We start from the raw sequence: 25,127 nt of genomic DNA, 5'->3' as shown, positions 1-25,127 counted from the left end.
ACACAGAAGGCGGGGCAAGCATCAAGGCTCACCTTCATCTTCCAGGGCTCAGCTCAAACACCACTTCCTCAGATGACAGCTCCAAGTCCTGGTCTAGGTTAGGCCTGTCAGCTCCCATTAAACGCTCTCCTAGCACCTTGTACTGTCCCTGCCTACAATTCATCACAGCTGTATTTAATAATTCGCGATTGGCATGCAGGCTTAGCTCCATATCTATCATTATACTGCTCACTCCATGGCGAACTGCATCTATCTCGTTCATAGCTGTAATCCAAGAACTTCGTTCGGAGCCTGTTCCCTGAGGGACTAATCTGTCTAAACCTGTGTGCATTCAGATTCCCCGCTCATTTTTGGTATTAATATTTAAAATTTCAACTGCAAAGACCTACTGATTTATAAAATATGTACATATCCATGCAACCTATGACATGTATAATATTGCCCCACTCTCTGGAGAAGGAAACTCAGGTTCAGAGACTTGAAATAACTTCACCAAGGTTACATAAATACTAAATGGAAAGGCTGGGATTTGAGCTGATGTGTATCTGATGCCAACACTTTTGGTTAATCCACTGCACCGTGGTTATCAGATCAGTAGCTGTGATTACTAATTTCCCTTATGTTCTTTACTTTTTCTTCAGAACTCCTTCCTCTTCTATCACCCCCAGCCTTGGTTGGTTAAAGACCTTTCTTGGTTAAAGGCATCCATGCTTCTGCCACTGCATCATCTCCTCCTGCCTCCTCTTTTCCATCCTCCTCATCCTCATCATCATTATCATCATCACATTTCCCCCTCCTATTGAAGTAGGAACAGACACAGAGTAAGTCAGAATGTGCCAAACCGTGGGCCTCACCGTCATATCCCCAGAGCCTAGCTTAGGGTCTTATTCATAGGAAGTCCTCAACAAATATGAATTGAATTGAGTTGAATTGAATTGAATTGAATTGAATTGAATTCATTCATTAACAAAGTAATACTCTCTACCCAAATTCCTCCATCTAGATAGAGATTAAGGTAGCATTTATAAAGTACCATCTTCTCATGGTAGAGCTCTCTTCCATGCTTTTCCTAAGTGCTGAATCCTGAGCAAGTGAATTGTGCCCTCATGCACCTTTTAATCACACTTATTCCTTATCTATTTTTTTTTTTTAAAGCCTTGTTCCAGCTCCCAGGAGAACCCCACACAAAATTGTCATAGCAGCCACAGGCTGATATTACTTCACAATGGTGACTCTTGTACCTTGTATCCTTGGTTGCTACTAGATATGGGTTGGTTACCCATTATATATGAAGACAAAGAAACTCTCTCACACATACATCAGTGCCCCGTTGCTTTTCAGCTGTAAGGAAACAAGAGAGTGACTATGTCACTTAGGAAGAATAAATAATGTGCTTAATAAGAAACAGTCAAACCAAGTATTCTCAGGCACTCTTTTCAGAAGGTTATTTGCTACTTAAATACAGAGTCTGAAACTTGGTAGCATGGTGTTCTGTCCTCAACAATATAGATCAGAGATTGGCAAACTATTGTCCATGAGCCAAATCCAGCCCTTGACCTGATTCTGTTCAGCCATGAGCTAAGAATCATTTTTATAGATAAATATTTGCCATCAATATGATGAGAGGGAACACTAATTTTGAACCTCATTTCAGCAAATGTTATTCCCCTTAAAAACCCCATTCTTCTCATTAGTAGACCTATATGACAAAATACTGTATTCAATTATTATTATTATTATTATTATTATTATTATCATTATATTTTAAATTTCAACACTAAAACTTCTGGGAAATTTGTTCTCTCTCTTGTTATAAAACATATAAGGGCTGCCCAAGCCTAAAATATATATTATCTATCCCTTTACAGAAAGTTTGCCAGTTAATGCTCTAGACATTTCCAGATTCATCTCCTGCCATGTCACACCTCATCCTCAGAACACTTGTCGTATATGAATATATGTAGCTCCCCAAATTCATATCTCTCTCTCCATGACCCAGCTGTCCCTTCTGCCTGGAATGTGCCTCCTTTCTGCCTACCTGATTGTTTTGCCTACAAAATCAGACTGATCCTTTAAGGTCCAGCTCAGACACTACCCTCCTTTCTGAAGTCTTTCCTGATCCTTCAAGTCAGACTCAGAAATACTCAGAAAATCTGTGACCTAAGAATTTCATGGTTCTCTTCCCAGAAATTCAGAATGTGTGCATACACAAGGGCAAAATTACCTCTTTTTATTAGCTGAGTGGTGCTCAAACCCGTCTGGGATAATGATGATGAGAATAGTTACCATTCATTGAGCACTTACTATGAGCTAGGTACTATGCTAAGTACTGTACATACATCACTCATTCATTTGTTCAATTAATTTCTATTAAGCATCTCCTAAATACCATGCACTAAGCTTGGTGCTAGGGGTGCAATGGTAAATGAGACAGATAAGAGAGTCACAGACTTAATGGAATATTTAGTCTTCCAACAACTTTGCAAGGTAGGTATTATTGGTTCTCTTTCACCAATGAGGGAACAAAATCAGAGAATAGAGGTTAAGTAACTTGCCCAAAGTCATATAGTTAACAAGTGGTGAGTAGAATCTGAACAAAAGGCCCCAGATAAAGCTAGACATCTAAGAGGAGCTGAAAATTATTAGTAGGTATTGTACTCTTAAGTGGCCTTCTTTGTTATCTCATTGTTAAAGACCTTGAGGAAGGAATATATAGTTCCTAACCTCTTCCCTTCCCAATGGAACTAACTCTGGGCTTTTGACACAGTGCACAGGTACACCTCCAGGAAGTGGTCCCTGATTCAGATTGAGTCAGACACCCCCCTTTCCTCTATGTCCTCTCGTTATCTTGTGCATATTTCTACTATTGAACATACTACCAACACTATAACTTTCTTAATAGGTTTCTCTCACTAGACCAGGAACTTTTAGGACAGGTACTATGTGTAATTCACTTGTGTACCCAGGTCCTAATGTGGTGCTTGATAAGTGACAGATGTTTGTTGAGTGAATAAATGAAAGACTTTCATTGGTAGCTTACTCTATTCCATTCTCTCAGTGATAACAACAAACGTGGCCGGGGCTTACTGTGATGGGTGAGAGTGTTACCTCCCCCTCTCTTCATCACGACTCTCGAACTGCAATTGTCTCCATTTTACGGATGAGAAAACTGAAGACTTTCTCAGTGTCACAAAGATTTTTAAGTTACACAGAAATGATTCAAACCCAGTTTTAGGGGCGCCTGGGTGGCTCAGTTGGTTAAGCATCTGACTTCGGCTCAGGTCATGATTTCACGGCTCGTGAGTTCAAGCCCTGTGTTGAGCTCTGTCTGTGCTGACAGCTCAGAGCCTAGAGCCTGCTTTGGATTCTGTGTCTTCGGCTCTCTCTGCCCCTCCCCCGCTTGCACTCTGTCTCTCTCTCAAAAATAAATGAAGATTAAAAAAAAATATTTTAGGGGCGCCTGGGTGGCTCAGTCGGTTAAGCGTCTGACTTCAGCTCCGGTCATGATCTCACAGTTTGTGAGTTCGAGCCCCGTGTCGGTTCTGTCTGTGCTGACCTCTTAGAGCCTGGAGCCTGCTTCAGATTCTGTGTCTCCCTCTCTCTCTGCCCCTCCCCCACTTGCATTCTGTCTCCCTCTCTCTCAAAAATAAATAAACATTAAAAAATAAAAATAAAATAAACTAAAAAAACATTTATTAATTTTTTTTTAAACCCAGTTTTAATGGTCAGCAAATCCTTCACAGGACACCAGGATGCTTCCCAGGACTCATCCCACCATCCCATCCGTGAATCTTCCAACAGAAGTAACCAGCCCTTATTGTGACTCTAGAGAACTCTGGCCCCTGATTTGAAAGCTCAGCAGGCCCTGCCTGGTACTTTAGATACTTGCATCCATGTTACCTGCCTCACAAGATGGCAAGCTCCTGTGAGCGGGGACTGTGTGCTCCGCACATTAAATCCTAGCCCATAGATGCAGCCTTTTGCATGCTCTGAAGATGCCGCATTGAACTTGGAATAAAAATAATATTAAGCGCACTGCATTATGATTATGATAGTATGATCAAATAAATCCAACCTAATTCCCTGCTTTTACAGTATAAGCCTCTTTCACAATGGACTAAAAGCTCTGAAGGATAGGAGGGATTTAGAAGGAAGATGGGAGGAGGGCAAGAGAGAAAACCGAGCAGAATCCAGCCGTGGTTACATGTGGGGCTTGTCAAGGCGCAGCTCAGTCTGTGATTCGGCTAGATCACCTGCTTGGACCCCCCCTGATTTTAATGTGTAACCAAAACGGAGAACCTCCAGGAAAAAGCATCAGGTGTGTGTGGGGAGCAGTGGGCAAAAATGCTGGAAACAGCAGATAGCTCGGATCCTTGAAGGCCTTGACTGCAGTCCGAGGTACTGGGCGTTGCCCTGGAGGGGAAGGGAATCCCCCTTACCCTAGTTTTCATCTTTAAAGAGAGAGAGATATTCACTTTAAAGTCATTATGAAGTCTAAATAAAAAGATATGTTAAAGCAATTGGCACGGAGTAAGCACTCGGCAAGTGAGGTCGAAATTCAATGATGTCTCTGTTCTCGCTAATGTGCTCCAACTTTGCTTTCTACCATTGTCTATCTTACATCTGCTACGATGGTTTAAGAGAACAGTTCTTACAGGCTAAGATGATTGTAAAAAGGCACTCCAGGATATGCCACAACATCAGCCGACTTTTTGAAGTCACTGTACAAAATAGACAGTGACCACAGGGAACAGCACAGTGGAGGAGGCGGTGTTTCCAGGAGGCACTTATGGTGGGTTTTGTGGCTTGGGGCCTGGGCCCAATTTTCCCACCAGAAGAGGTTACACCAGGCTTGGTCCTACAAAACCTCTTCGTTCAGCTTGGAAACAAATACACATCAACAATGGGCTGTGCTAGGACAGCGAGGATGGGGAAGAGTACTAGAGTGTTTTCTATATGTGTGGGATAGCTCCTGCAGGGGACACAGAGGCCAGAGGCAGGGGAGGTGGGAAGTTGGGACGATGGTGGGGCCTATGCTCTCACTCTCAGATGGGGCGACACACAGACACCAGTGGTCCATCCTTGACTGACTCTTCTCCTGCCTACACCTGCTGCATCAGTGCATGTTGAGCCCTGGCCTCAACATTCTCTTCTTCTCACCCTCTTTATTCCCCACCCACCCTGAAGTCTGTGGGTTTGATCCTCACAGCTCCGGGTCCAGAGCTTTTCCATTCTGCCTTTTCTCTTGAGCATCAAACCTAGATCTCCATTTTCTTGGTTTGTATTTTTTTTTAAAAAAATTCTTTGTTGAGGTATAACAAACAAAGAATAAAGACCAAAAATCTTAATTTTTCGCATGTATAGATCCACATACCCAGCACCCAAATCAAGATATAGAACAATTCCAATATCTCAGATGTTCCCTTGTGCTCCTTCTCAACCTGTTACACAACCTACCCTCAGAGATCACCACTATTTTGACTTTCACCATCACTTCCTTTGACTGTGTTTGATATTCATACAAATGGAATCATTCAATAAGTGCACTTGTCTCTGTTCCTTTCATCCATCATCATATCTGTGAGATATATCCTTATTATAGAGGATTGCAGTGATCTTACTTCTCATATAACGCTGGTCCTCATCAGGGGCAAGTTTTCCCCCTGCAGGGGGCTATTGGCAATATCTGGAAGCATTTTGATTATCACAACTTAGCAAGGGTGAGGGTGCAGTGGGGAATGCTACTGCACGGAGTGGATAGAGGCCAGGGATGCTACAATGCACAGGATAGCTCCTCACAACAAAGAATTATCTGGTCCAAAATATCATTAAGAAACTCTGTGTTTGGTTTCCTATAGCTGCTAAATTGAATTACCACAAACTGAATGGCTGAAAACAATGCAAATGTATTATCTTTTCTTTAAGTTTATTTATTTATTTTGAGAGCGAGAGAGAGAGAGGCAGAAAGAGAGGGAGAGAGAGAATCCCAAGCAGGCTCCATGCTGTCAGCATCGAGCCCAATGCAGGATTCTATCTCACAAACCAGGAGATCATGACCTGAGCCAAAATCAAGGTGGATGTTTAACCAACTGAGCCACCCAAGTGCCCCCAAATGTATTATCTTATAGTTCTAAATTAAAAAGTCTGCAATGGGTCTCACTGGAAAAGATCAAGGTGTCAGCAGAAGCAAGGTGTTCCTTCTGAAGCCTCCAGGACAGAATCCATCTTGCTGCCTTTTCCAGACAAAGTCTGTGTCTTTTAACAGTCTAAAAACCTAAAGGCAGACAAGTGGGTACTAAGCTCTGACAGGGAAGTAATAGCACCATTTCTGAAGGGCTCCTATAAAGATTCTAGGAGAAAATGTATCTAAGATTTCTAGCAGCCTGCTAGGCACATAGTAGTCACTCAATTAGCTACTATTATTATTTCTAATGGTGAAAACTAGCATCTTTAGTAAACATCAAGAGAATTTTTTGGGAGCACAAGCTGGTGCAGCCACTCTGGAAAACAGTATTGAGGTTCCTCAAAAAACTAAAAATAGAACTACCCTATGACCCAGCAATTGCACTACTAGGCATTTATCCACGGGATACAGGTGTGCTGTTTTGAAGGGACACATGCACCCCGATGTTTATAGCAGCACTATCAACAATAGCCAAAGTATGGAAACAGCCCAAATGTCCATCGATGGATGAATGGATAAAGAAGATGTGGTATACATATACAATGGAGTATTACTCGAAAATCAAAAAGAATGAAATCTCGCCATTTGCAACTACATATATGGAACTGGAGGGTATTATGCTAAGTGAAATTAGTCAGTCAGAGAAAGACAAAAATCATATGACTTCACTTCTATGAGGACTTTAAGAGACAAAACAGATGAACATAAGGGAAGAGAAACAAAAATAATATAAAAACAGGGAGGGGGACAAAACAGAAGAGACTCTGAAATATGGAGAACAAACTGAGGGTTACTAGAGGGGTTGTGGGAGAGGGGATGGGCTAAATGGGTAAGGGGCATTAAGGAATCTACTCCTGCAATCATTGTTGCACTATATTCTAACTAATTTGCATGTAAATTTTAAAACATAAAAAATAAAATTAAAAAAAAAACAAAAAAACAAAAAAAAGAGAATTTTTAGTTTGTTGGTTGAGGTCAACAATTTTCTTCATTTAGTAGAGAATTAGAAGCTCACCTGTTAGCATTTATACAACCGATAGAACTTGTAAAGCCAAAGTTGCGTTGATTATAGACATGGCTATAATCTTATGGACAATTTATTTTAATCTTAGTGAACATTGACTGGCATATTTCAGTTTTGCATCTGGGAAATTGAGTGATTCTTAGTGATTATAGACTTAGATTTAGAACTATCACTGGCTTGACTTTTTTTTTTTTTTTTTTAACATTCATATATGCCATGTTTTTCCCCCTAAGAGAGCAACCAAGAATTGCCTGTATCTTATCTCCTCTCCTCTTTGTGGGTTAGTCTCAGTCAACATTATAGCTCTGAGAGTTAACTGCACAAGATCAACCAGTGATCTAGTAAAATGCTTTGTACACAGTAATTCCTCAGTAAAAATTTCCAAAATAGGCATAAGGCATTGCTGAGTTAGGTACTCAATGTGGTTTCTGTAGTAAGTTTCTGTTCTGGTCCCCTCTGATTACTCCTCCTTTGTCTTTTTCATGGTTATTCCTTCTGCTGTCAGTACTTTACCCACCCCCACACCCAACCCCGCCAAATTCTTATATCCCTCAGGGCTCCATTCTCTGATGGCTAATTTTCTATACTCCCTCTTTGGAGATGATATAAATATGTATGCAAACATTCCAAATTTAAAAAAGCAAACCAAATTCAGCATCATAAAATACATTTTTATACAAGTAGAATTTATCTCAGGAATGCAAAGATGGTTCAATATCAGAACAATCTATTAACAGATTCAAAAAGAAAATCATCTCAGCTGATGCAGAAAAAGCATTCAACAAAATTCAATACCAATCCACATTTTTAGAAACCCTTAGTAAACTACGATAAAGAGAAATTTCTTAACCTGATATGAAGCTATCTCATAAAAACACAGAGCAAACCTCACGCTTAACAATAAAACTTTAGAAGCATTTCCACATCTCAAGACAAAGATGCCTGTTTTCACCTACTATCAAAACCACACCCTGTCTCCTCACCAATGTAGCTGTACACACACACACACACACACACACACACACACACACACATACACCACACAACACAGAAATATTGGAAAGGAAGACAATAAATTGGTATTTGCTAAAAACATACATTATCTCCACAGATAGTCCAAGAAGTCCGAGAGGGTCTACAGACAAAACTAATTACAGAGTGTGATAAGGTTGCTGAATACAAGATCAACATCCAAAAATTAATACATATGAAGAATAAAAAATTAGAAAATGTAATAAAATATATAAATAAAATATAATCTTCATAATAGAAAGAATAATTTAAAATATCTTTGACAGGGGCGCCTGGGTGGCTCAGTTGGTTAAGCGACCGACTTTGGCTCAGGTCATGATCTCGCAGTTTGTGAGTTCGAGCCCCCCTGTCGGGCTCTGTTGCTGACAGCTCAGAGCCTGGAGCCTACTTCAGATTCTATGTCTCCCCCTCTCTCTACCCCTCCCCTGCTCATGTTCTGTGTCTCTCTGTCTCTCAATAATAAATAAACATTAAAAAAAAATTTTAATATCTTTGACAAAAAGAAAAGATGTTGGTGTGGCATTAACTCAGAACAACAGAATAGAAAAGAGATCTCAGAAATATATCCAAGCATAAGGGACCTTTATATGATAGGGGAGATTCATGGAGATATTAGCGATGAAAAGTTGAACTTAAAAAGGATATTGGGATTAATGAGTTTCCGTATGGGAAAAAAGAAAATTGGAACCCTACCTCATTCCATACATAAAGTTAAAATCCAGTTATATTGTTAAAGACTTAAATATAGAACAATAAAACTTAAAAATGTGTGTGTGTGAGACACTTGTGGAGAAAATTACAAACTGTAAACGAAGGACATAAAAGACTTAAATAAATGGCAAGCAACACCATGTTTGTATATGAGAAAGCTAATAATTTAAAGGCAGCAAATGTCTGCAAGCAATATTTTCCCAAGTAAAGCTTGAAGTTCACCTGTATCAAAATTAGGTGATACTAGACTGCTTGTTAAACTGTAGTTTCTTAGGCTCTACTTTAAACCTACTGAATCAGTATGTCTGAGGATGAGGCCCAGGAATCTGCATTTTAGGAAATTTGCCAGATCATTCTTTGGTACACTAAATTTTTTATTTTTTTTTTATTTATTTCTGGGACAGAGAGAGACAGAGCATGAACGGGGGAGGGGCAGAGAGAGAGGGAGACACAGAATCGGAAACAGGCTCCAGGCTCCAAGCCATCAGCCCAGAGCCTGACGCAGGGCTCGAACTCACGGACCGCGAGATCGTGACCTGGCTGAAGTCGGACGCTTAACCGACTGTGCCACCCAGGCGCCCCAGGTACACTAAATTTTGAGAACCCTTGCCTTTGGGAAGTAGGTCATGACCTGAATTACACATTAGAATCACCTGGGACCATTTTTAAACTATTCAGATGCCCAAGCCACACCCCAGACCAATTAAATCGGCATTTCTGGGCAAGGCACCTGTGCATCAGCATTTTTTAAGCTCTCCAGTGATGCCAATGTGCAGTCAAGGTTGAGGACCACTGCCCTGGTCCTCAGGGTGAAGGTACATCAGGTCTGTTCAGTTTGCTGCCTGTCCTCATTTGAACATTTACTTCTAGTGCTAACCTAGTAGAGATTGGATTTTATCCTGATCAAGGCAGGTACAACTCCTTACATAAAGGTTTTAACTTATTCATTTGGTATCCCCAGCCCTCTATCTGATACATAGCAGGGGCTTGGTGGTCATTTTTTTTTTTTTTTTGAAATAAATCCAACTAAATAAAGCTGAATGAAATGAATCAATGTGTAGATGGAAAAAATGTTCACCAAACTCTAAATATTCTACTGGATTCAGCAAATCTGCATGGCACCTAGACACAGTGTTACACTGTGAGAGGTAGAGAGGTGAACCAAATACAGCCCTTCTCTCCAAGTGTTTGTGATCTGGTGGAAGGGGCAGATATGGAAAACAGCATCTTATAATCAAGCAGACAATGAGAAGTGTGCAAAGTATAAAAAGGGAATACAAGAAAAATTAGTTCTGAACGGCAAAGCCTGGAAGGTCTCCTTAAAGATTCAGCATCTGAGATTGGCCTCGAAGTATTGCTGAGACTTGCCCGGGAAGAAATTAGGGAAATGGACAATTGCCCTAGAAGCGCAGGGCAGTTCTGCCAGCGGGAGCCACGTCAGACGGGCCTTTCTCTAACCTTCATGGGAGACTGTAGGGCAGATACTAAAGGTTCCTTTTCTTTCTGACTTCCTTGTTGCTACTCTCATTTGTCAAATACTTTGCCTCTGGTTTATTAATTCTACCTCCTGGTGCCTCAGCTGATTTCTTCCAGGAAAAGTTTCTCATTAGCATTTCTATGGGGAGCACCTGCCACCCCATCTATCCCTATTAACTGATGTCGAGGGCAATGGGGTTGACTGAGAGGGGAATTTTAATCCCCTCCTCATGACTCATCTCTTTTCTAATTGAGAATGCTAGGTCTAAAGTCACAAACGGCTGCCTCGTGAAATCCATCCTTAATATTAAAAATGATAACAGAGGCATGCTTTCCCGATTTTATAATATCATCTATGTCATATGAGTGTACTAAAGACTAATCAACTTCTTGATTGTGAATAATGAACGACATCTGAGATAGCACTTAATGCAAAAATCCCAGGCTAGTGTGGATAGGTTATGAATTAGATGAACTAGTTGAATTCAGAAGTTTCCTCAAAATCATAGCGTCAAAGACATACGATGTTATCTACTAACTGAGTAGTGTAGGAGAAAACCAATTAGTATGTATATGACTCTGCGTGCTGAATATATATTTTACATTATACACCAGAATGGTAAGCTGATGGATTATGTGTCTTTAAGCAAACTGCTCGCATTCATGTCATGTGACAGATGTCACTTGGAAAGCCCATGAGATGAACTAGTCACCATGGTGTAAGCCACCATGATTTATGTAGAGTGGCAGAAGAAAAGGGTTTGTAAATCAAATTATCTCTGAAATGGAACCCAACTTGGCTTCTAATAAGGCAATGTAAGACTCATCTCTGCCAGCCATGGGGCGTACTTAAATTCAGGAGATATTCGGAATCATAGCAAGGAAAAGAACATGAGGCCATAGGGAAGGAATATCAATGTTCCACATAAGCCTACAATTTCCAGGCATCTTTTTTCTCTGTGGTATATCTGATTAATTGCTTATCTTATTTCTTCATATCTACTTTCACTCAAAGTGCATTTATCTATGACTGGTCAATTTTTCTTCTGAAACAAAAAAAACAATGTTAAATTTCACATCAAATCTGTCATGCACTTAAATTGTCCATTAAGGAAATTGATGTCTCTTAGCAACACTCATTCTCTTAATGCTTCAAAACCCTCCTGATTATACAGCAAAATGGAACTGCTGGCCCAAAAGTCACATGCATAATTAAATTTTACAGAAGACCCAAATGAGAAAAATAATTTTTTTGAGGTGCTTAGAGATTTTTTTTGATAGGTTGGTGGAGTTCTGATAGTCACTAAAATAATCATTCTCACCAGCTGTAAGAGCACAGCCTTCCCCCATTCAATCCCATCACTTGCAGTATGAGTATATTTCTAAGTATTTTTTTAATGTTTATTTATTTTAGAGAGAGAGACAGAGTGAGAGCGGGGGAGGAGCAGAGAGAGAGAGGGAGACACAGAACTCAAAGCAGGCTCCAGGCTCTGAGCTGTCAGCACAGAGCCCGATGTGGGGCTCGAACTCACGAATGGCGAGATCGTGACTTGGGCCAAAGTCGGACGCTTAACCGACTGAGCCGCCCAGGCAGCCCTGAGTATATTTCTAACTGTAAAGCCTGCCATGTTTGCTGTACAGGTATGGTAGGGTTTTGTGGGGAAGAGGCCAGATGGAACAAAGGTACAGGCCAAAATATTTGGAGGGTTGTATCTGAAGGGTAGGTCATTCCCTGACTGTCTAGCCAATAATCCATGAACAAAGCGAGTCCGACTACCTTGGAAACATAAACTGAGGAGGATCACCAAAGGAGATTTGAGAATTTGGGATCTCTCTTGATTGGCCTTGACTCCGTGGAGGTGAGGAGGGGTAGTTCCTCTGAGGAAGCGAGGTGGGTGTTAAAGTTCCACCCACCTCAGGGTAGTAGGATGGGAGTAGGAAGATGAGGAGACCAGATCCAAAATCTGTGATGTCGGGCCAATCGCAGGGCTCTCGGGGAATGAAGCGGGGCCCGCCTGGTAAACAAGAAAGCCAGGACAGAGTCGCAATACTACATCTTGGCTTTGTTGTTTATGCTCCTTGTCTATTTGCTCCCTTCCTTTCTTTTGGACTGTCTCTTGGTAGTAGCATGAAGAAATTGTGAAAATTCCACTCCTGATGGCTAGGAGCCAAGGAAAACAATCTTGCCTGACCGAAGCCATGAAAAAAAAAATAGTGCACTCCTGGGGGACCACTGTGGTCGTGATAACAATAAACCAAGAGAGAAATGCCAAGTGGGAGGTGGAATTCAGGAAGATGGATTAGGAGCCAAATATTAGCTGCCCCCTCTTATTGGAGAATGCTTTCCAGAGTCAAAATCTGGGAGGGAGAGGACTTTTGTCTAAAAAGGAAGGATATCTATCTATACTATGCTTCGCTCAGGATATGAGGGAGTGGTCGTTACGTTCATTGGAGAAAGACATCAGTCCGACATGAGGCTACATATAGTGTCTTGGCAAAAGGTACTAACTCTGCAGTCCCCCCAACCACAGTCTCCTGCAGGAAGGAGGCAACTGGCTGTGGCATTGATGAAGGACCCCATAAGCCACATTTTGAACACCGCTAGCTCATTTATTCATCATGCACATCTGTTTCCCCAGAGACCCTACAGCCCAATATTACATGTTCAGAGTCAAATGTGATCTGTTAGCTTCTTGATCTGGGTTAAAACATTAGGGCAGGATGGAGAACTAAGCACTCACAAATACATATTATTGGATATACGAAGGGTGAGAAAGCAAGTTGGAAGGGCTGAGGCTGCAGCCGAAGGAGAATTCTAGAAGGATGGAGAGAGGGAGAGGGTATGAGAGACGGAGGGAGGGAGGGAGAGAGGCAGAAAGACACACACACACACACACACACACACACACACAGAGGGAAAATGGATAGGCCCTTTCTTGGAGGCATTCATTTACAGGGAATTTAAATGTGCTAAAGAAGGGCTTCTCAGTGGTAGCAGAATGAGCAACACAACTGGAGAAGATAAAGGGAAAGGAGAAAGGAAATACATCAACAGGGGAAAAGGCTGGAGGTACCTAGAAAGTGGAAATCAGGATAACGAGGCGTCATGCACAGGTTGTAATGGAACTAAGACATTGATTTCACCTACGATGTGCCAGGCATAATTCTCCTCCTCAGCATCTCATGTAATCCTCACGATGTCTAGTGCGGTACCAGGCATATAGTAGGCGCTCAAAAATATGTCGAATATTAATGTTTAATAAATGAACAAGCAATTCTAAGAGAACAGCCTATCATCAATCGCATCTTACAAGAACCGAAGGCCCAGAAAGGTAAAGAAATGTGCTCAGTGTGTCACAGCTACTAAGAGGAGGAAGGAATCTGACTTCAAAAGCCTGATGTAGAAGGAGGAGGGTGATTTCCAAGAGCCCTGCCGGGATTCTGGAAAAGGGTGTGGTGCTTGGATGTCTCCCGGGGACTGAGAGAGGGAGGGAAGAATGAAAGGCCAAGTGGACTGGGCTACGGAGGAGGGGGACTGGGCATTTGGAAAGAGTTCTTCTTCTAGGAGGATGGGGCCCTGCGGGAAGGCACCAAGGCCAGCGGGCAGCAGCTCAGCCAGCAAGGGGCAGCATCCAGGCGAATGCAGCTGGCGAGGTGGGTGGGGCAGAAGGGCACAACCTGTGAAGAAACAGCAAAGGGTCTCTGTTGAGCAGGCAGGGATCTGAGGTGGGGGGAAAAGTCGCTAAAGTGGTATAGGGAAAGACTGGGCAGGCCGGGATGGATAGTGCTAACAGCCTTCCCATAAGAAAGCAGAAAGAAGCCAGCCCTGGAAGGGTGTCTGGGATGCGGCTGGGGCGAGGGTGTGGTCTGGAAGGGGAGGGGCTGCGTGTGCGGCCTGCGATGCAGAAAACGAGCCTCGGCCTGGCAGCTTTCGGGAAAGGGTAAGGGTGTCTTGTCGCCTGCGCCGAGGCCCGCGTCTCACCTGTAGGAGCTGCTCACCGCGCTCGCCACCTCCTCGCGGATTTGCCTGTTGAGGGCGTCCGCCGCTGCACGCCCCTTGCCACCCTCGGGGACCGCGGCCTGGACCTGGGCCTGGGCTGCGGGCAGCGGCGTCTGCTCCGGCCCCTGCCCCTCGGCGCGACGCAGCATCCAGGCGGGCCCGGGCTTCCTGCGTGTGTCGCGCTCATCTGCACCGGAGGGCTTTCCGGCTGCGAGGCCACCCGCTCCGCCAGGGGTCGCCTCCTGCTCCTGGGCCTCGGCGGCGGCCTGCGCGGGCCAGCGCTCCTGGCTCTGCGGCCGGCGCTTGGACGCCCCGAGAATTGGCACCGAAGCCTGGGAGGTCGCGGGGATCTGCACGGGCTTGGGAATCCACGGGTGGTCTCCGCGGCGCGGCAGCGGCCAGGCGCGGAAGTCCTTCTGGTACTGGGTCTCGCGCTCGAAGGGCGCGTCGGAAGGCTGGTACTCGCTGCGCGGCCGGCAGCTCGGCTCGGGCCGCTGCACCTTCCAGGCGCGGTAGTCCTGACGCATCACCGAGTCCGCGGGGCCCGCGCTGGAGGCGGAGCCGGAGGCCGGGCCGGGGCCGGGCCCGCTCCGGCCGGGGGCAGCCGCCGCCTCGCGTTCGCCGCTAGGCCCCGGCGCCGGCCCCGTTGCCCGGGCAACTGCATCCAACTCGCCCTGGGCCGGCTGCGTCTCTATGGCGACCGCCCGCGCCGAGGGGGGTGCGTGCGCCGGCTGCGCCTGCTGCTGCGGCGGCGGCGGCTGCGGCGGGGCGCTCGGGGCCTCGGTGGCCTCCGAGTACTTGGTGAAAACCAGCGGCACAGCGATGTCCGCCTTGTCCAGCTGGTTCCAGAAGCGGGCGATGCAGCAGGCCCGCGTGATGCACGGCCACGCCATGATGCTAGCTGCAAAGCTGGCCCTCCCTCTTTCTTTTTTGTGGTTCTAAAGCAAGTCTCTAATCTTACTTCAGTCCCTTGGCCCTCGACCAGTCGCTAATCTGGTTCCCACTGTTTTTCCCTCGGTGGCCTGAGCTACCTCGGTCTCCTCCCTCGGAGAGCACCCAGGAAGGTCAAGCTATCACTGAGATAAAGTCCATAAAGTCCCCCGATTACCGGCTGCAAACGCCTCCTGGAGCCGCCTGCAAAGGTCTTGGGAGAGCTGTCGGCTGCGGGCACCGATGGTTGAGACACAAGGCGTTCCCGAGTCCCCGGGCGAGGGCGTCTGGGTCGCGCCCCTCCCTGCTGTGGCGGCGGCGCGCAGACCCCGGCCAAGCGAGGCGACGCGAGGCGAGGTGGCTGCGGGCTTAAGCCATGGCGTAGAGGAAAGGCCGAGGAGTGTGGCTTTCGGGTCCACGAACGAGGCTCTATTTTCCTACTCCGAGGCGTCCCGTCGCAGCCGGCCACCTAGCAGGCAGGGCTCGGAGGCGATCACCTCCAGCGGAGACCGAGCATTGCTGCAGCAGCTGCTCCCAATGATGCTGCAGCCACTGCCGCTGCCGTCTCTGCTGCAGGGAAGCGGCCCCACCCTTATCTACGGCTCGGCAGGGGGAAAAAAAATCCAGGAAAGATGCTGAGAGAAAGCGCGCTGCAGAAAAAAATCACCTGCTGTCGTCAGCGCGCGCTGCTGGGAGCTCGCCCTCGCTCTTTCCCCTCCCCCCTCGGCTCTGGCAGCTCCTCCCTCCTCAGCTCCTAGGCAACAGCAGAATCTGGGGCCTAGGTGGGTTCTAGTCCCAGCCTGGTGACTGACGTGCTGTCCTCATGCCGGTCGCCTCCCCTCCGGGAGCCTGAGGCTCCTGTTTTGTAAAATAGGGCCAATCGCGGAGGTGGGGGGATTCGGTTTTTAAAATATGAAGGATATCCCTAGTGAAATGTCTGTCCCAGAATAGATGCTTTTTAAAGAGAAAGCTGGTGTTATTGGCCAGTTACTAGGCGGGATTGGCTAGTAACTCGGTTTGGCTGACTCCTGATCCAAGCACTTGCTAGTCATGCACAAACCTTGTTCAGATGTGTGGGGATGTGAGTCCCCAGGCTGGTGGTGCGGTAGCCGTTCCTTTTTTAGAGGTCTTTTAGGGGAAAGGTGTCTTAGAGCTGCCCAAGAGCTACCAGCCCCTATTCAGCCCAGGGGCCACACTGGGGAGAGACATGGAAAAGAACATTCCTGGAAGGGACCTAAGTGTGGAGATTGGGGGCAGAAAGGAAACAAGGGGACAGACTCCTAGGGCAGGGTGGGTCCTGATGCAAAGGGACATTCTGGCATGTTCCTGACCCCTGGCTTTTGCTCTTCCTCTACCTAAGAGGCACGGCAGATCTTGGAGTTAGTCAGGCTTGATTAAGCTCTGACACTTACTATCCGTGTCACTTGGGCAAGTTGGATCATCCCTGGGCCTCAGTAGCTTCATTTATAGAATGGAGGAAATGATAGTTACCTCCAAGTGATTTGCTGAAGATAGTTAAGGTCTCAGAGTGGAAGCTTTGAGTCAAATCAAATCCACAGTGATTCAAATTCTGGCTTTTACATTCCTTAGCTGTACGGCCATGGACATATCACTGCACCTTTATGGTCTTTTATCTGTGAACAGGGGTACCAATTCTGAACTTGCAAGATTGTTGTGAGAATTAAAATGAGATATATATATATATATATATATATATATATATATATATCTCCATGCTCAGCACAGAGCCTTATGTGGGGCTCCATCCCATGACTGTGAGATCATGACCTGAGCCAAAATCAAGAGTTGGACACTTAACCGACTGAGCAACCTGGACATCCCTAAAATGAGATATTGCACTAAAAATGCTTACCACAACATCTGGCATACAGCAATGGCTCAGTGAGTGGTAGCTATTGGTAGTCAAAGGACCCACCCAGGAAACCCTAGGTGGAGCTTCCCAAGCAGGCCAGCCACTTGGACATCTTCTCCAGGAAGACCTCTTGTTTTTCTAAGTACTTTGGCCTCTTCTTCATGGCCCCCCATTTATGTCTCCTATACTGTGTTCTACTGTCTATCCCTAGCAACATTCACTGGTCTTCATCTCTGCTTCTCTCCAAGATAGGTAGAGTTTTCAGCATCAAGTAAGCTGGGGCATTGGTGTTTCTGGGGAAGGAAGTCACTTATGTGTTTAGATTGGGAACTGACTGCAAAACGCAGCTGGTCTGTGTGTGTGTGTGTGTGTGTGTGTGTGTGTGTGTGTGTGTGTGTTTTAACCTTAGAATCAAACAGGATGAGAAGACAACTCTGATTAATCAATTACCTGTTGAACTTCCTCCTACTTGGGTCTTTGTCTTTTTATGATTTGATTTGAGTTCTGCAAATAATATGGTGCCTGGCACTGTTTTCCAGTCATTAGGAAATACATTTCTATAAACAACATAATCTGGTCTGACCCCCAGTTCTGCAGAACTCCCTGGGATTTGGTGCGTGTCTTTCCAATAATGATTTTCAAAGGGATTGGAAACTGGCAGGGGCTACTGAGAGTCATTGAGACTTTACCCTGCTTTCATTTAACAAGTCTAGTCTCCTGATGTCCACTCTGTGCCTTGGGCATTGTGGAACACAAACGAATTCTAGCTCCGAGGGAGCCCTCAATTAGAGGGGTGTGTTATGGGAGGACTGGGAGACAGACAAAATAAACAATTAGCAAGCAGTATGGTCAGCGTAACAGAGGTTCATTCATAAGGTGCTGAATGTATGACTAAGGAGAGATGAGTAGAAGCTCTCCTATCAGTATTGTAAGTAAGAGTATTCCAGGCAACTTCATCGTCAATATCACCTTCCACCTTCATTCATTTGGATTTTTAAACCACATTCAATGGTACAACTTTCTTGAACCATCCAGTACCTGATAGGATAGATAAATCTAATGGTTACCTGTTTCTGTTGCTTGCTCAGCATCCATTCTGATGACAGCAGCACCTCATTATTTGTCTGTTGGGGACCACTTCTTTCTGACTTTCAGTTCCCATGGTTGGCATAGGATTAACCCTACTTGATCCACCTTCCAGAGATGACTATGTGACCCACCCCTATTTACCAGGGCACTGCATCCCCATGGCCAAAGTGACTAGTTTATGATGGACATGTGATCCCCACTGGAGCAATTAGAGGAAATCCTAGACTTCAGTTGGAACTATTTGTAAGGAGCCACTCTCTCTCTCTCTCTCTTTTTACTGGAATTGCTAAAATGAGAGACCATTAGGATAATGTTGTTAGTGACCATCTTTGCCATCACTGGGGGAGCAGGGAGCCTGCTTGCCCAAGGTTGAAGCAAACACAGAGAAAGTTAGAAGAGGACACAGGATTCTGCTGATGCCTATGAAGACTGCAACTTACTTCCCAAAGCCCATTCTCACCTTCTTCCCATAACAGAAGCCTCCAAGTTTTAGGTGGGCTCTTGGTCACCCAGCAAAAGACTACATTTCCCAGGCTCCTTTGCAACAAAGAGCAATCATAGGTACTTGCAAGTCACTTCCTTAAAAGAAGTTGCTTGTGTTCAGTTTCATCTTTCTCCCTTCCCATAGGGTAGAGTGTGGACATGGTAGAGGTGAACTATCATCTAGGTAGTTGAGATGATTATGATATGGTGGTTAAGAACATTCTGGTGCCAGGATTTAACCCTAGGTAGGGGAGGGTAGAAGAAGCAGATAGAAGAAAACTATCTGGGGTGACCTCATAGGATGGAGCTGCCTAACAGCCTTAGACCACTTCATTGCTTCTGGAATGTTACGTGAGAAAGAAATAACACTTCTCTCTTGTCTGAACCACTGCTTTGAAGGTGTCTATTTTAGTATATTAGTCATTTGAGGATCTGGCCATGCTTAAACTGACTTGAGGAATAAGAAAACAGCATGGAACTAAAATGCTGGAGAATAATATCACGTCTGATGGGAGGGAGTGATCAGATTTCAAGTATTCTAAAGTCCTTTTATGTTTGTAAGGAGAGATACTGATTAAATCATTAACCTAAAATGGTTGTCAACTTAAAAATGCACATTAAAAGAAAGAAACGGAGTGGGGGGTACCTGGGTGGCTCAGTCAGTTAAGCATCCGACTTTGGCTCAGGTCATGATCCTGCAGTTTGTGATTTTGGGCCCCACATCAGGCTCCGCACTGACAGTGCAGAGCCACTTGGGATTCTCTCCCTCTCTCTTTACTCCTCTCCCACTAGCACACTCTCTATCTCTCTCAAAATAAATAAATAAACTTAAAAAATAAATAAAATAAATAAAAGTAAAAGAAAGAAAAGAATATAGAAAACTTCATCAAGAGCAGAAAAAGGGTAAAAATTAGCAAAGAAGAAACATGGCAAATAGCAAATACAACATAAAGTGGTAGAAATATTTTTAAATATATTAGTGATTGAGGTAAATGTAAATAATCAAAATTTTCTGGTTACAAGACAGAGAATGTCAGATTGGAGAAAAACACAAAACAAAGCAAAAGGCGACCAGACATTGTTTTCAAGAGACATAATTAAAACATACTGACATAAACATGGGGGGAAACCTGATGGGAAAAGATACAGTAAAAACATACTAACCAAAAGGAAGTTGTACAATTATATTACAATTAAACAAAGAAACAATGCTTCTAAATTGACTCATGAGTTTAAAAAGAAATTAGAGGGGCTCCTGGGTGGCTCAGTTGCTTAAGCATCCGACTTCAGCTCAGGTCATGATCTCACGGTCTGTGAGTTCGAGCCCCACATCAGGCTCTGTGCTGACAGCTCAGAGCCTGAAGCCTGCTTTGGATTCTGTGTCTCCCTCTCTCTCTACCCCTCCCCCACTTGCACTCTGTCTCTCTCTCTCAAAAAAAAATAAATATTAAAAAAATTTTTTCAAAAGAAATTATAACGGATACTAGAAAATAATCAGAACTGAAAGAAAATGAAAACACTGCATATCAAAGTTTATGGGCTGCAGCTAAAAACAATATTCACAGAGAAATTTATAACCTAAATACATACTTTAGAAACAAATACTATTAAAAAATACTCTAGTGATTAAATTCAAGAAGTTAGAGACAGTACAGAACAAACCAAAGAAAGGAGAAGGGGGAAAAATAAAGAAAATAGCAAGGTAATTAAATATGTAATGACCATACATTGGAGACTGTCAAAAAATCCAAAAGCTTCTTCCTTAACATAAACAAATCTCTGACAGGCTTATCCAGAAACAAAAACAAACAAGCAAAAAAGAAGTCACACACCAACAATTTTTAGGATTGTAACAGGAAAGACAGTTGCAAATATAGCAGATATTTAAAGAATGGTTGGCCAGAATTACTCTTAGCTGATAAATTTGAAAAAACTTACGCAGTAGCTAATTTCCAGGCTTGCCTACAATTGTCTTGACTTCCTGGTGGCCACAGCTTTGTGAAGTCCTCTCCCACATTGACTAGAGCTGACCTGTGTAACCAGTAGGATATCATGAAAATGATGGCATGTGACTTTCAAAACTGGGTCAAAAAAGACTGTGGTTTCACTTTGTTCTCTCTTGGATCACTCACTCTGGGGGAGCCAGTCCCATACTGTGATGATACCCAAGCAACTCCATGGAGAGCTCCACATGGTGAGGAACTGAGGCCTCACCCTCTCAGCCATATGAGTGACCCAAATTAGGAGGGAATCTTCTAGACTCACTCAAAGGTTCAAAGGATGGCGACCCTGGCTGACAGCTTGACTGCAACTTCATGGGAGACCTTGAACCCAAAGCACCCAGCTCGTCATTCCTGACTAGGAATCCAGGAATCTGACCACAGAAACTATGTGAGATAAATATTTCTTGTTATTGAAAGTGCTAAGTTTGGGGGTAATTTATTTTAAGTGAGTTATATGTATTTATTTTAAGTAGACTTTATTTTTTAGAGAAGTTTTAGGTTCACAGCAAAATGGAGCAGAGACTACAGAGAGTTCTCATTTCCCCTCCTCCCACACCCACACAGCTTCCCTCACTGTCAACAACCTATCCCAGAATGGTACATTTATTATGATTGGTGAGCCCACATTGATGCTACATCACCCAAAGTCCACAGTCTACATTAGGCTTTACTCTTGGTGTTTTACCTTCTATGGGTTTTGACAAAGGTTCAATAACATGTATCCACCATCATAGTACCACACGAAATATCTTTACTGCCTAAAAAAAAAATCCTCTCTGCTCTGCAGATTCATCCCCCTCTCCCTCTAACCCCTGGCAACCAGTGATCTTGGATTTGTCTTTAGTACTATCTCCATGGTTTTACCTGTTCCAGAATGTCATTGGGATCGTACAATATATATAGCCTTGTCAGCTTGGCTTCTTTCACTTAGTAATGTACACTTTTTGTTAATGTTTACTTATTTTTGAGAGACAGAGAAAGCACTAGCAGGGGAGGAGCAGAGAGAGAGGGAGACACAGAATCCAAAGCAGGCTCCAGGCTCCGAGCCGTGAGCACAGAGCCCGACACGGGGCTCGAACTCACAGACTGCGAGATCATGACCTGAGCTGAAGTCAGATGCTCAACCGACTGAGCCACCCAGGTGCCCCAGTAACATACATTTAAGTTTCCTCCGTGTCTTTCTATGGCTTGATAGCTCCTTTCTTTTTAGTACTAAATAATGTTTCATTCGATACACCACAGTTAATTATCCATTGACTTACTGAGGGATCTCCTGGCTTCCAAGTTCTGGAACTATAAATAAAACCGCTATAAATATCTGTGTACAAGTGTTTGTACTGACATAGATTTTCAACTCCTTTGAGTAAATTCGAAGGAGCATGATTACTGCAGCATACGATAAGACTATATTTAGTTTTGTAAGAAACCACTCCACTGACTTCCAAAGTGGGTGTACCATTTGCATTCCCACCTGCAATGAGTGAGAGTTCCTGTTGCTCTACATCCTTACCAGCATTTGGTGACGCCGGGGTTCCGCATTTGGGTCATTCTAATCCGTGTGTAGTAGTATTTCATTGCTGTTTGAATTGCATTTACCTAATGACATACGATGTGGAGCATCTTTTCTCGTGCCCATTTACCATTTGTACATTTTCTTTGGTGAGGTGTCTGCTCTGGTCTTCTGCCTGTTTTTAATCAGATTGTTCATTTTCTTACGGTGAGTTTTGAGAATTCTTACTGTATTTTGGGTAATAGTCCTTTAGCAGATACACCTCTTGCAAATATTTTTCACGGTTTGTGGCTTGTCTTCTCATTCACTTGATGGTGTCTTTTGCAGAGAAGAAGTGTTTAATTTTAATGAAATCCAGCTTATTGATTTCTCCTTTAATGGATTGTGCCTTTGGTGTTACAACTAAAAAGTCACTGCTGGGGGGCGGCTGGATAGCTCAGTTGGTTAAGTGTCAGACTCTTGATTTCAGCTCAGGTCATGATCTTGTGATTGTGAGGTGGAGCCCCACACGGAGCCCCACATAGAGACCCTGTGTTGGGCTCCATGTTGGCTCCATGTCCGGCTCCCCACTGGGCCACTGGGCATGGAGCCTGCTTGAGATTCTCTCCCCCCCCTCCCCCATCCCTCCCCTGTTCATGCTCTTTCTCTCTCTCTCAAAAGTAAATAAAAATTTAAAAACTTAAAAGTCACTGCCATACCCAAGATCGTGTAGGTTTTCTCCTATGTTATCTTCTAGGAGTTCTATTGTTTTGCATTGTACATGTAAGTTTATGATCATTACGTTGTGTGACAGCCTAGTGTCTAGATTTTTTTTTATCATATAGATGTCTAGTTGTTCCAGCACCATTTTTTGAAAAGACTTTTTCTTCACTGTATTGCCTTTGCTCCGTCAAAGATCAGTTGACTATATTCATGTCGCTCTATTCTTGAGTACTCTATTCTGTCCCTTGATCTATCTGCCTGTTCTTTCACCAGTACTATGCTGTCCTGATTACTGTAGCTTTATAGTAAGTCCTGACATCAGGTAGCATCGGCCCTCCAATTTTGTACTTTTCTTTCAGTATTGTGTTAGCTATTCTGAGTCTTTTGCCTCTCCATATAAACCTTAGAGTTGGTTTATTGATATCCACAAAATAACTTGCTGGGATTTTGATTGGGATTGCATTGAAGTTTGGGGGTGATTTATTATTCAGCAAGAGACAACTAACCCACCAAGGGGAAAGAAGGAATTCTTAGGAAAAAAATATATCTTACTAAAATTGATTTAAAAAGGAATAGAAAACTTGAGTAGTTCAATAAATTGAATCAGTTGCTAAAAATATACCTATAAAGGAAAACCAAACAAGATAAAACAAAATATGTGATCTATTTGATTTTACAGGTGAGTCTCACAAAACTCATAGAGCAGACAATCTGTATGTTATGCAAATTATTCCATTAAGCAGAAAAAAGGGAAACTTCCCATTCCAGTTTAGAAAGTCAATATGATAGATGTACCATGACAAACTAGACAGGAACAATAAGAAGAAAAATTAGAGGCCAAACATAGATATAAAAATCTTAAATAAATTGTTAGCAAACAGTTCAGAATTGTACATAAAAATTATGATTTATCAGTTTTAAGTAATGTTTTTCCACAAATGAACACTGGTTTAATAATAAAATCTGTAGAAATAATACTACATGTTAACAAATTCAGTAGAAACATCATACAACAGGGGTACCTAGGTGGCTCAGTCAGTTAAGTGTCCAACTTTTGATTTCGGCTCAGGCCATGATCGCACAGTTCGTGAGTTTGAGCCCCACAATGGTCTATGTGCTGACAGCGCAGAGCTTGCTTGGGACTCTCTCTCTCTGCATCTACCCTGTTTGCTCTCTCTCTCTCTCTCAAAATAAATAAACTTAAAAAAATATTTTAAATAAAAAGGAAACACATAACCATTTCAAATAGATGTATTTTGAAAAACATGATAAAAGTTGACACCCATTAATTAATTTTAAAAATTCTTAGCAAGGTAGAACTTTCTATTATGTCAAAGGATAGGTATCAAAAACCTACTAGAAATAGTATATTTTAAAATATTCACAGTATGATCTTGATCTTTTTGTACTTGAGGGCTGATTTGTGTCCCAGTATGTGGTCTATTCTGGAGAACATTCCATGTGCACTAGAGAAGAATGTATATTCCTCTGCTTTAGGATGAAATGTTCTGAATGTATCTATTATGTCCATCTAGTCCAGTGTGTCATTCAAAGCCATTGTTTCTTTGTTGATTTTTTTATTAGATGATCTATTGCTGTGAGTGGAGTGTTGAAGTCCCCTAGTATTATGGTATTACTATCAATGAGTTTCTTTATGTTTGTGATTAATTGATTTATATATTTGGGTGCTCTCACATTTGGTGCATAAACGTTTACAATTGTGAGGTCTTCTTGGTGGATAGACCCCTTGATTATGATATAATGCCCTTTTGCATCTCTTGATACAGTCTTTATTTTAAAGTCTAGATTGTCTAATATAAGTATGGCTACTCCGGCTTTCTTTTGTTGACCATTAGCATGATAGATGGTTCTCCATCCCCTTATTTTCAATCTGTGGGTGTCTTTAGGTCTAAAGTGGGTCTCTTGTAAACAGCATATAGATGGATCTTGTTTTATTATCCATTCTGTTAAACTATGTCTTTTGATTGGAGCATTGAGTCCATTGACGTTTAGAGTAAGTACTGAAAGATATGAATTTATTGCCATTTATGTTGCTTGTAGAGTTGGAGTTTCTGGTGGTGTTCTCTGGTCCTTTCTAGTCTTTGTTGTT

The 25,127-nt window shown here is 43.3% G+C and overlaps 1 protein-coding gene across 4 annotated transcripts in view; it reads right to left on the bottom strand.

Moving 5' to 3' along the window:
- The window catches only part of MAP6 (microtubule associated protein 6), an 87,819-nt gene that overhangs the window by 60,253 nt on the left and 2,439 nt on the right, over positions 1-25,127 (bottom strand). For 2 of the 4 annotated variants that reach the window (XM_042904040.1, XM_042904043.1), the window contains exons 2-4: positions 20,741-20,833; positions 16,849-16,991; positions 14,410-16,007 (exon numbers count right to left, since the gene is read on the bottom strand). In XM_042904040.1, coding sequence (XP_042759974.1) covers positions 14,410-15,320 — 911 coding nt within the window. In that variant the 5' untranslated portion in view covers positions 15,321-16,007; positions 16,849-16,991; positions 20,741-20,833. Of the gene's footprint in view, positions 1-14,409; positions 16,025-16,848; positions 16,992-20,740; positions 20,834-25,127 lie in introns of all 4 variants that reach the window. The other 2 variants (XM_042904041.1, XM_042904042.1) reach the window with 2 other exon arrangements.

Source organism: Panthera leo, chromosome D1, assembly GCF_018350215.1.
Source record: "Panthera leo isolate Ple1 chromosome D1, P.leo_Ple1_pat1.1, whole genome shotgun sequence".
NCBI classification, from domain to species: domain Eukaryota; kingdom Metazoa; phylum Chordata; class Mammalia; order Carnivora; family Felidae; genus Panthera; species Panthera leo.
The sequence above is the reverse complement of the archived record's forward strand: the minus strand, read 5'-3'. Positions and strand labels throughout refer to the sequence as shown.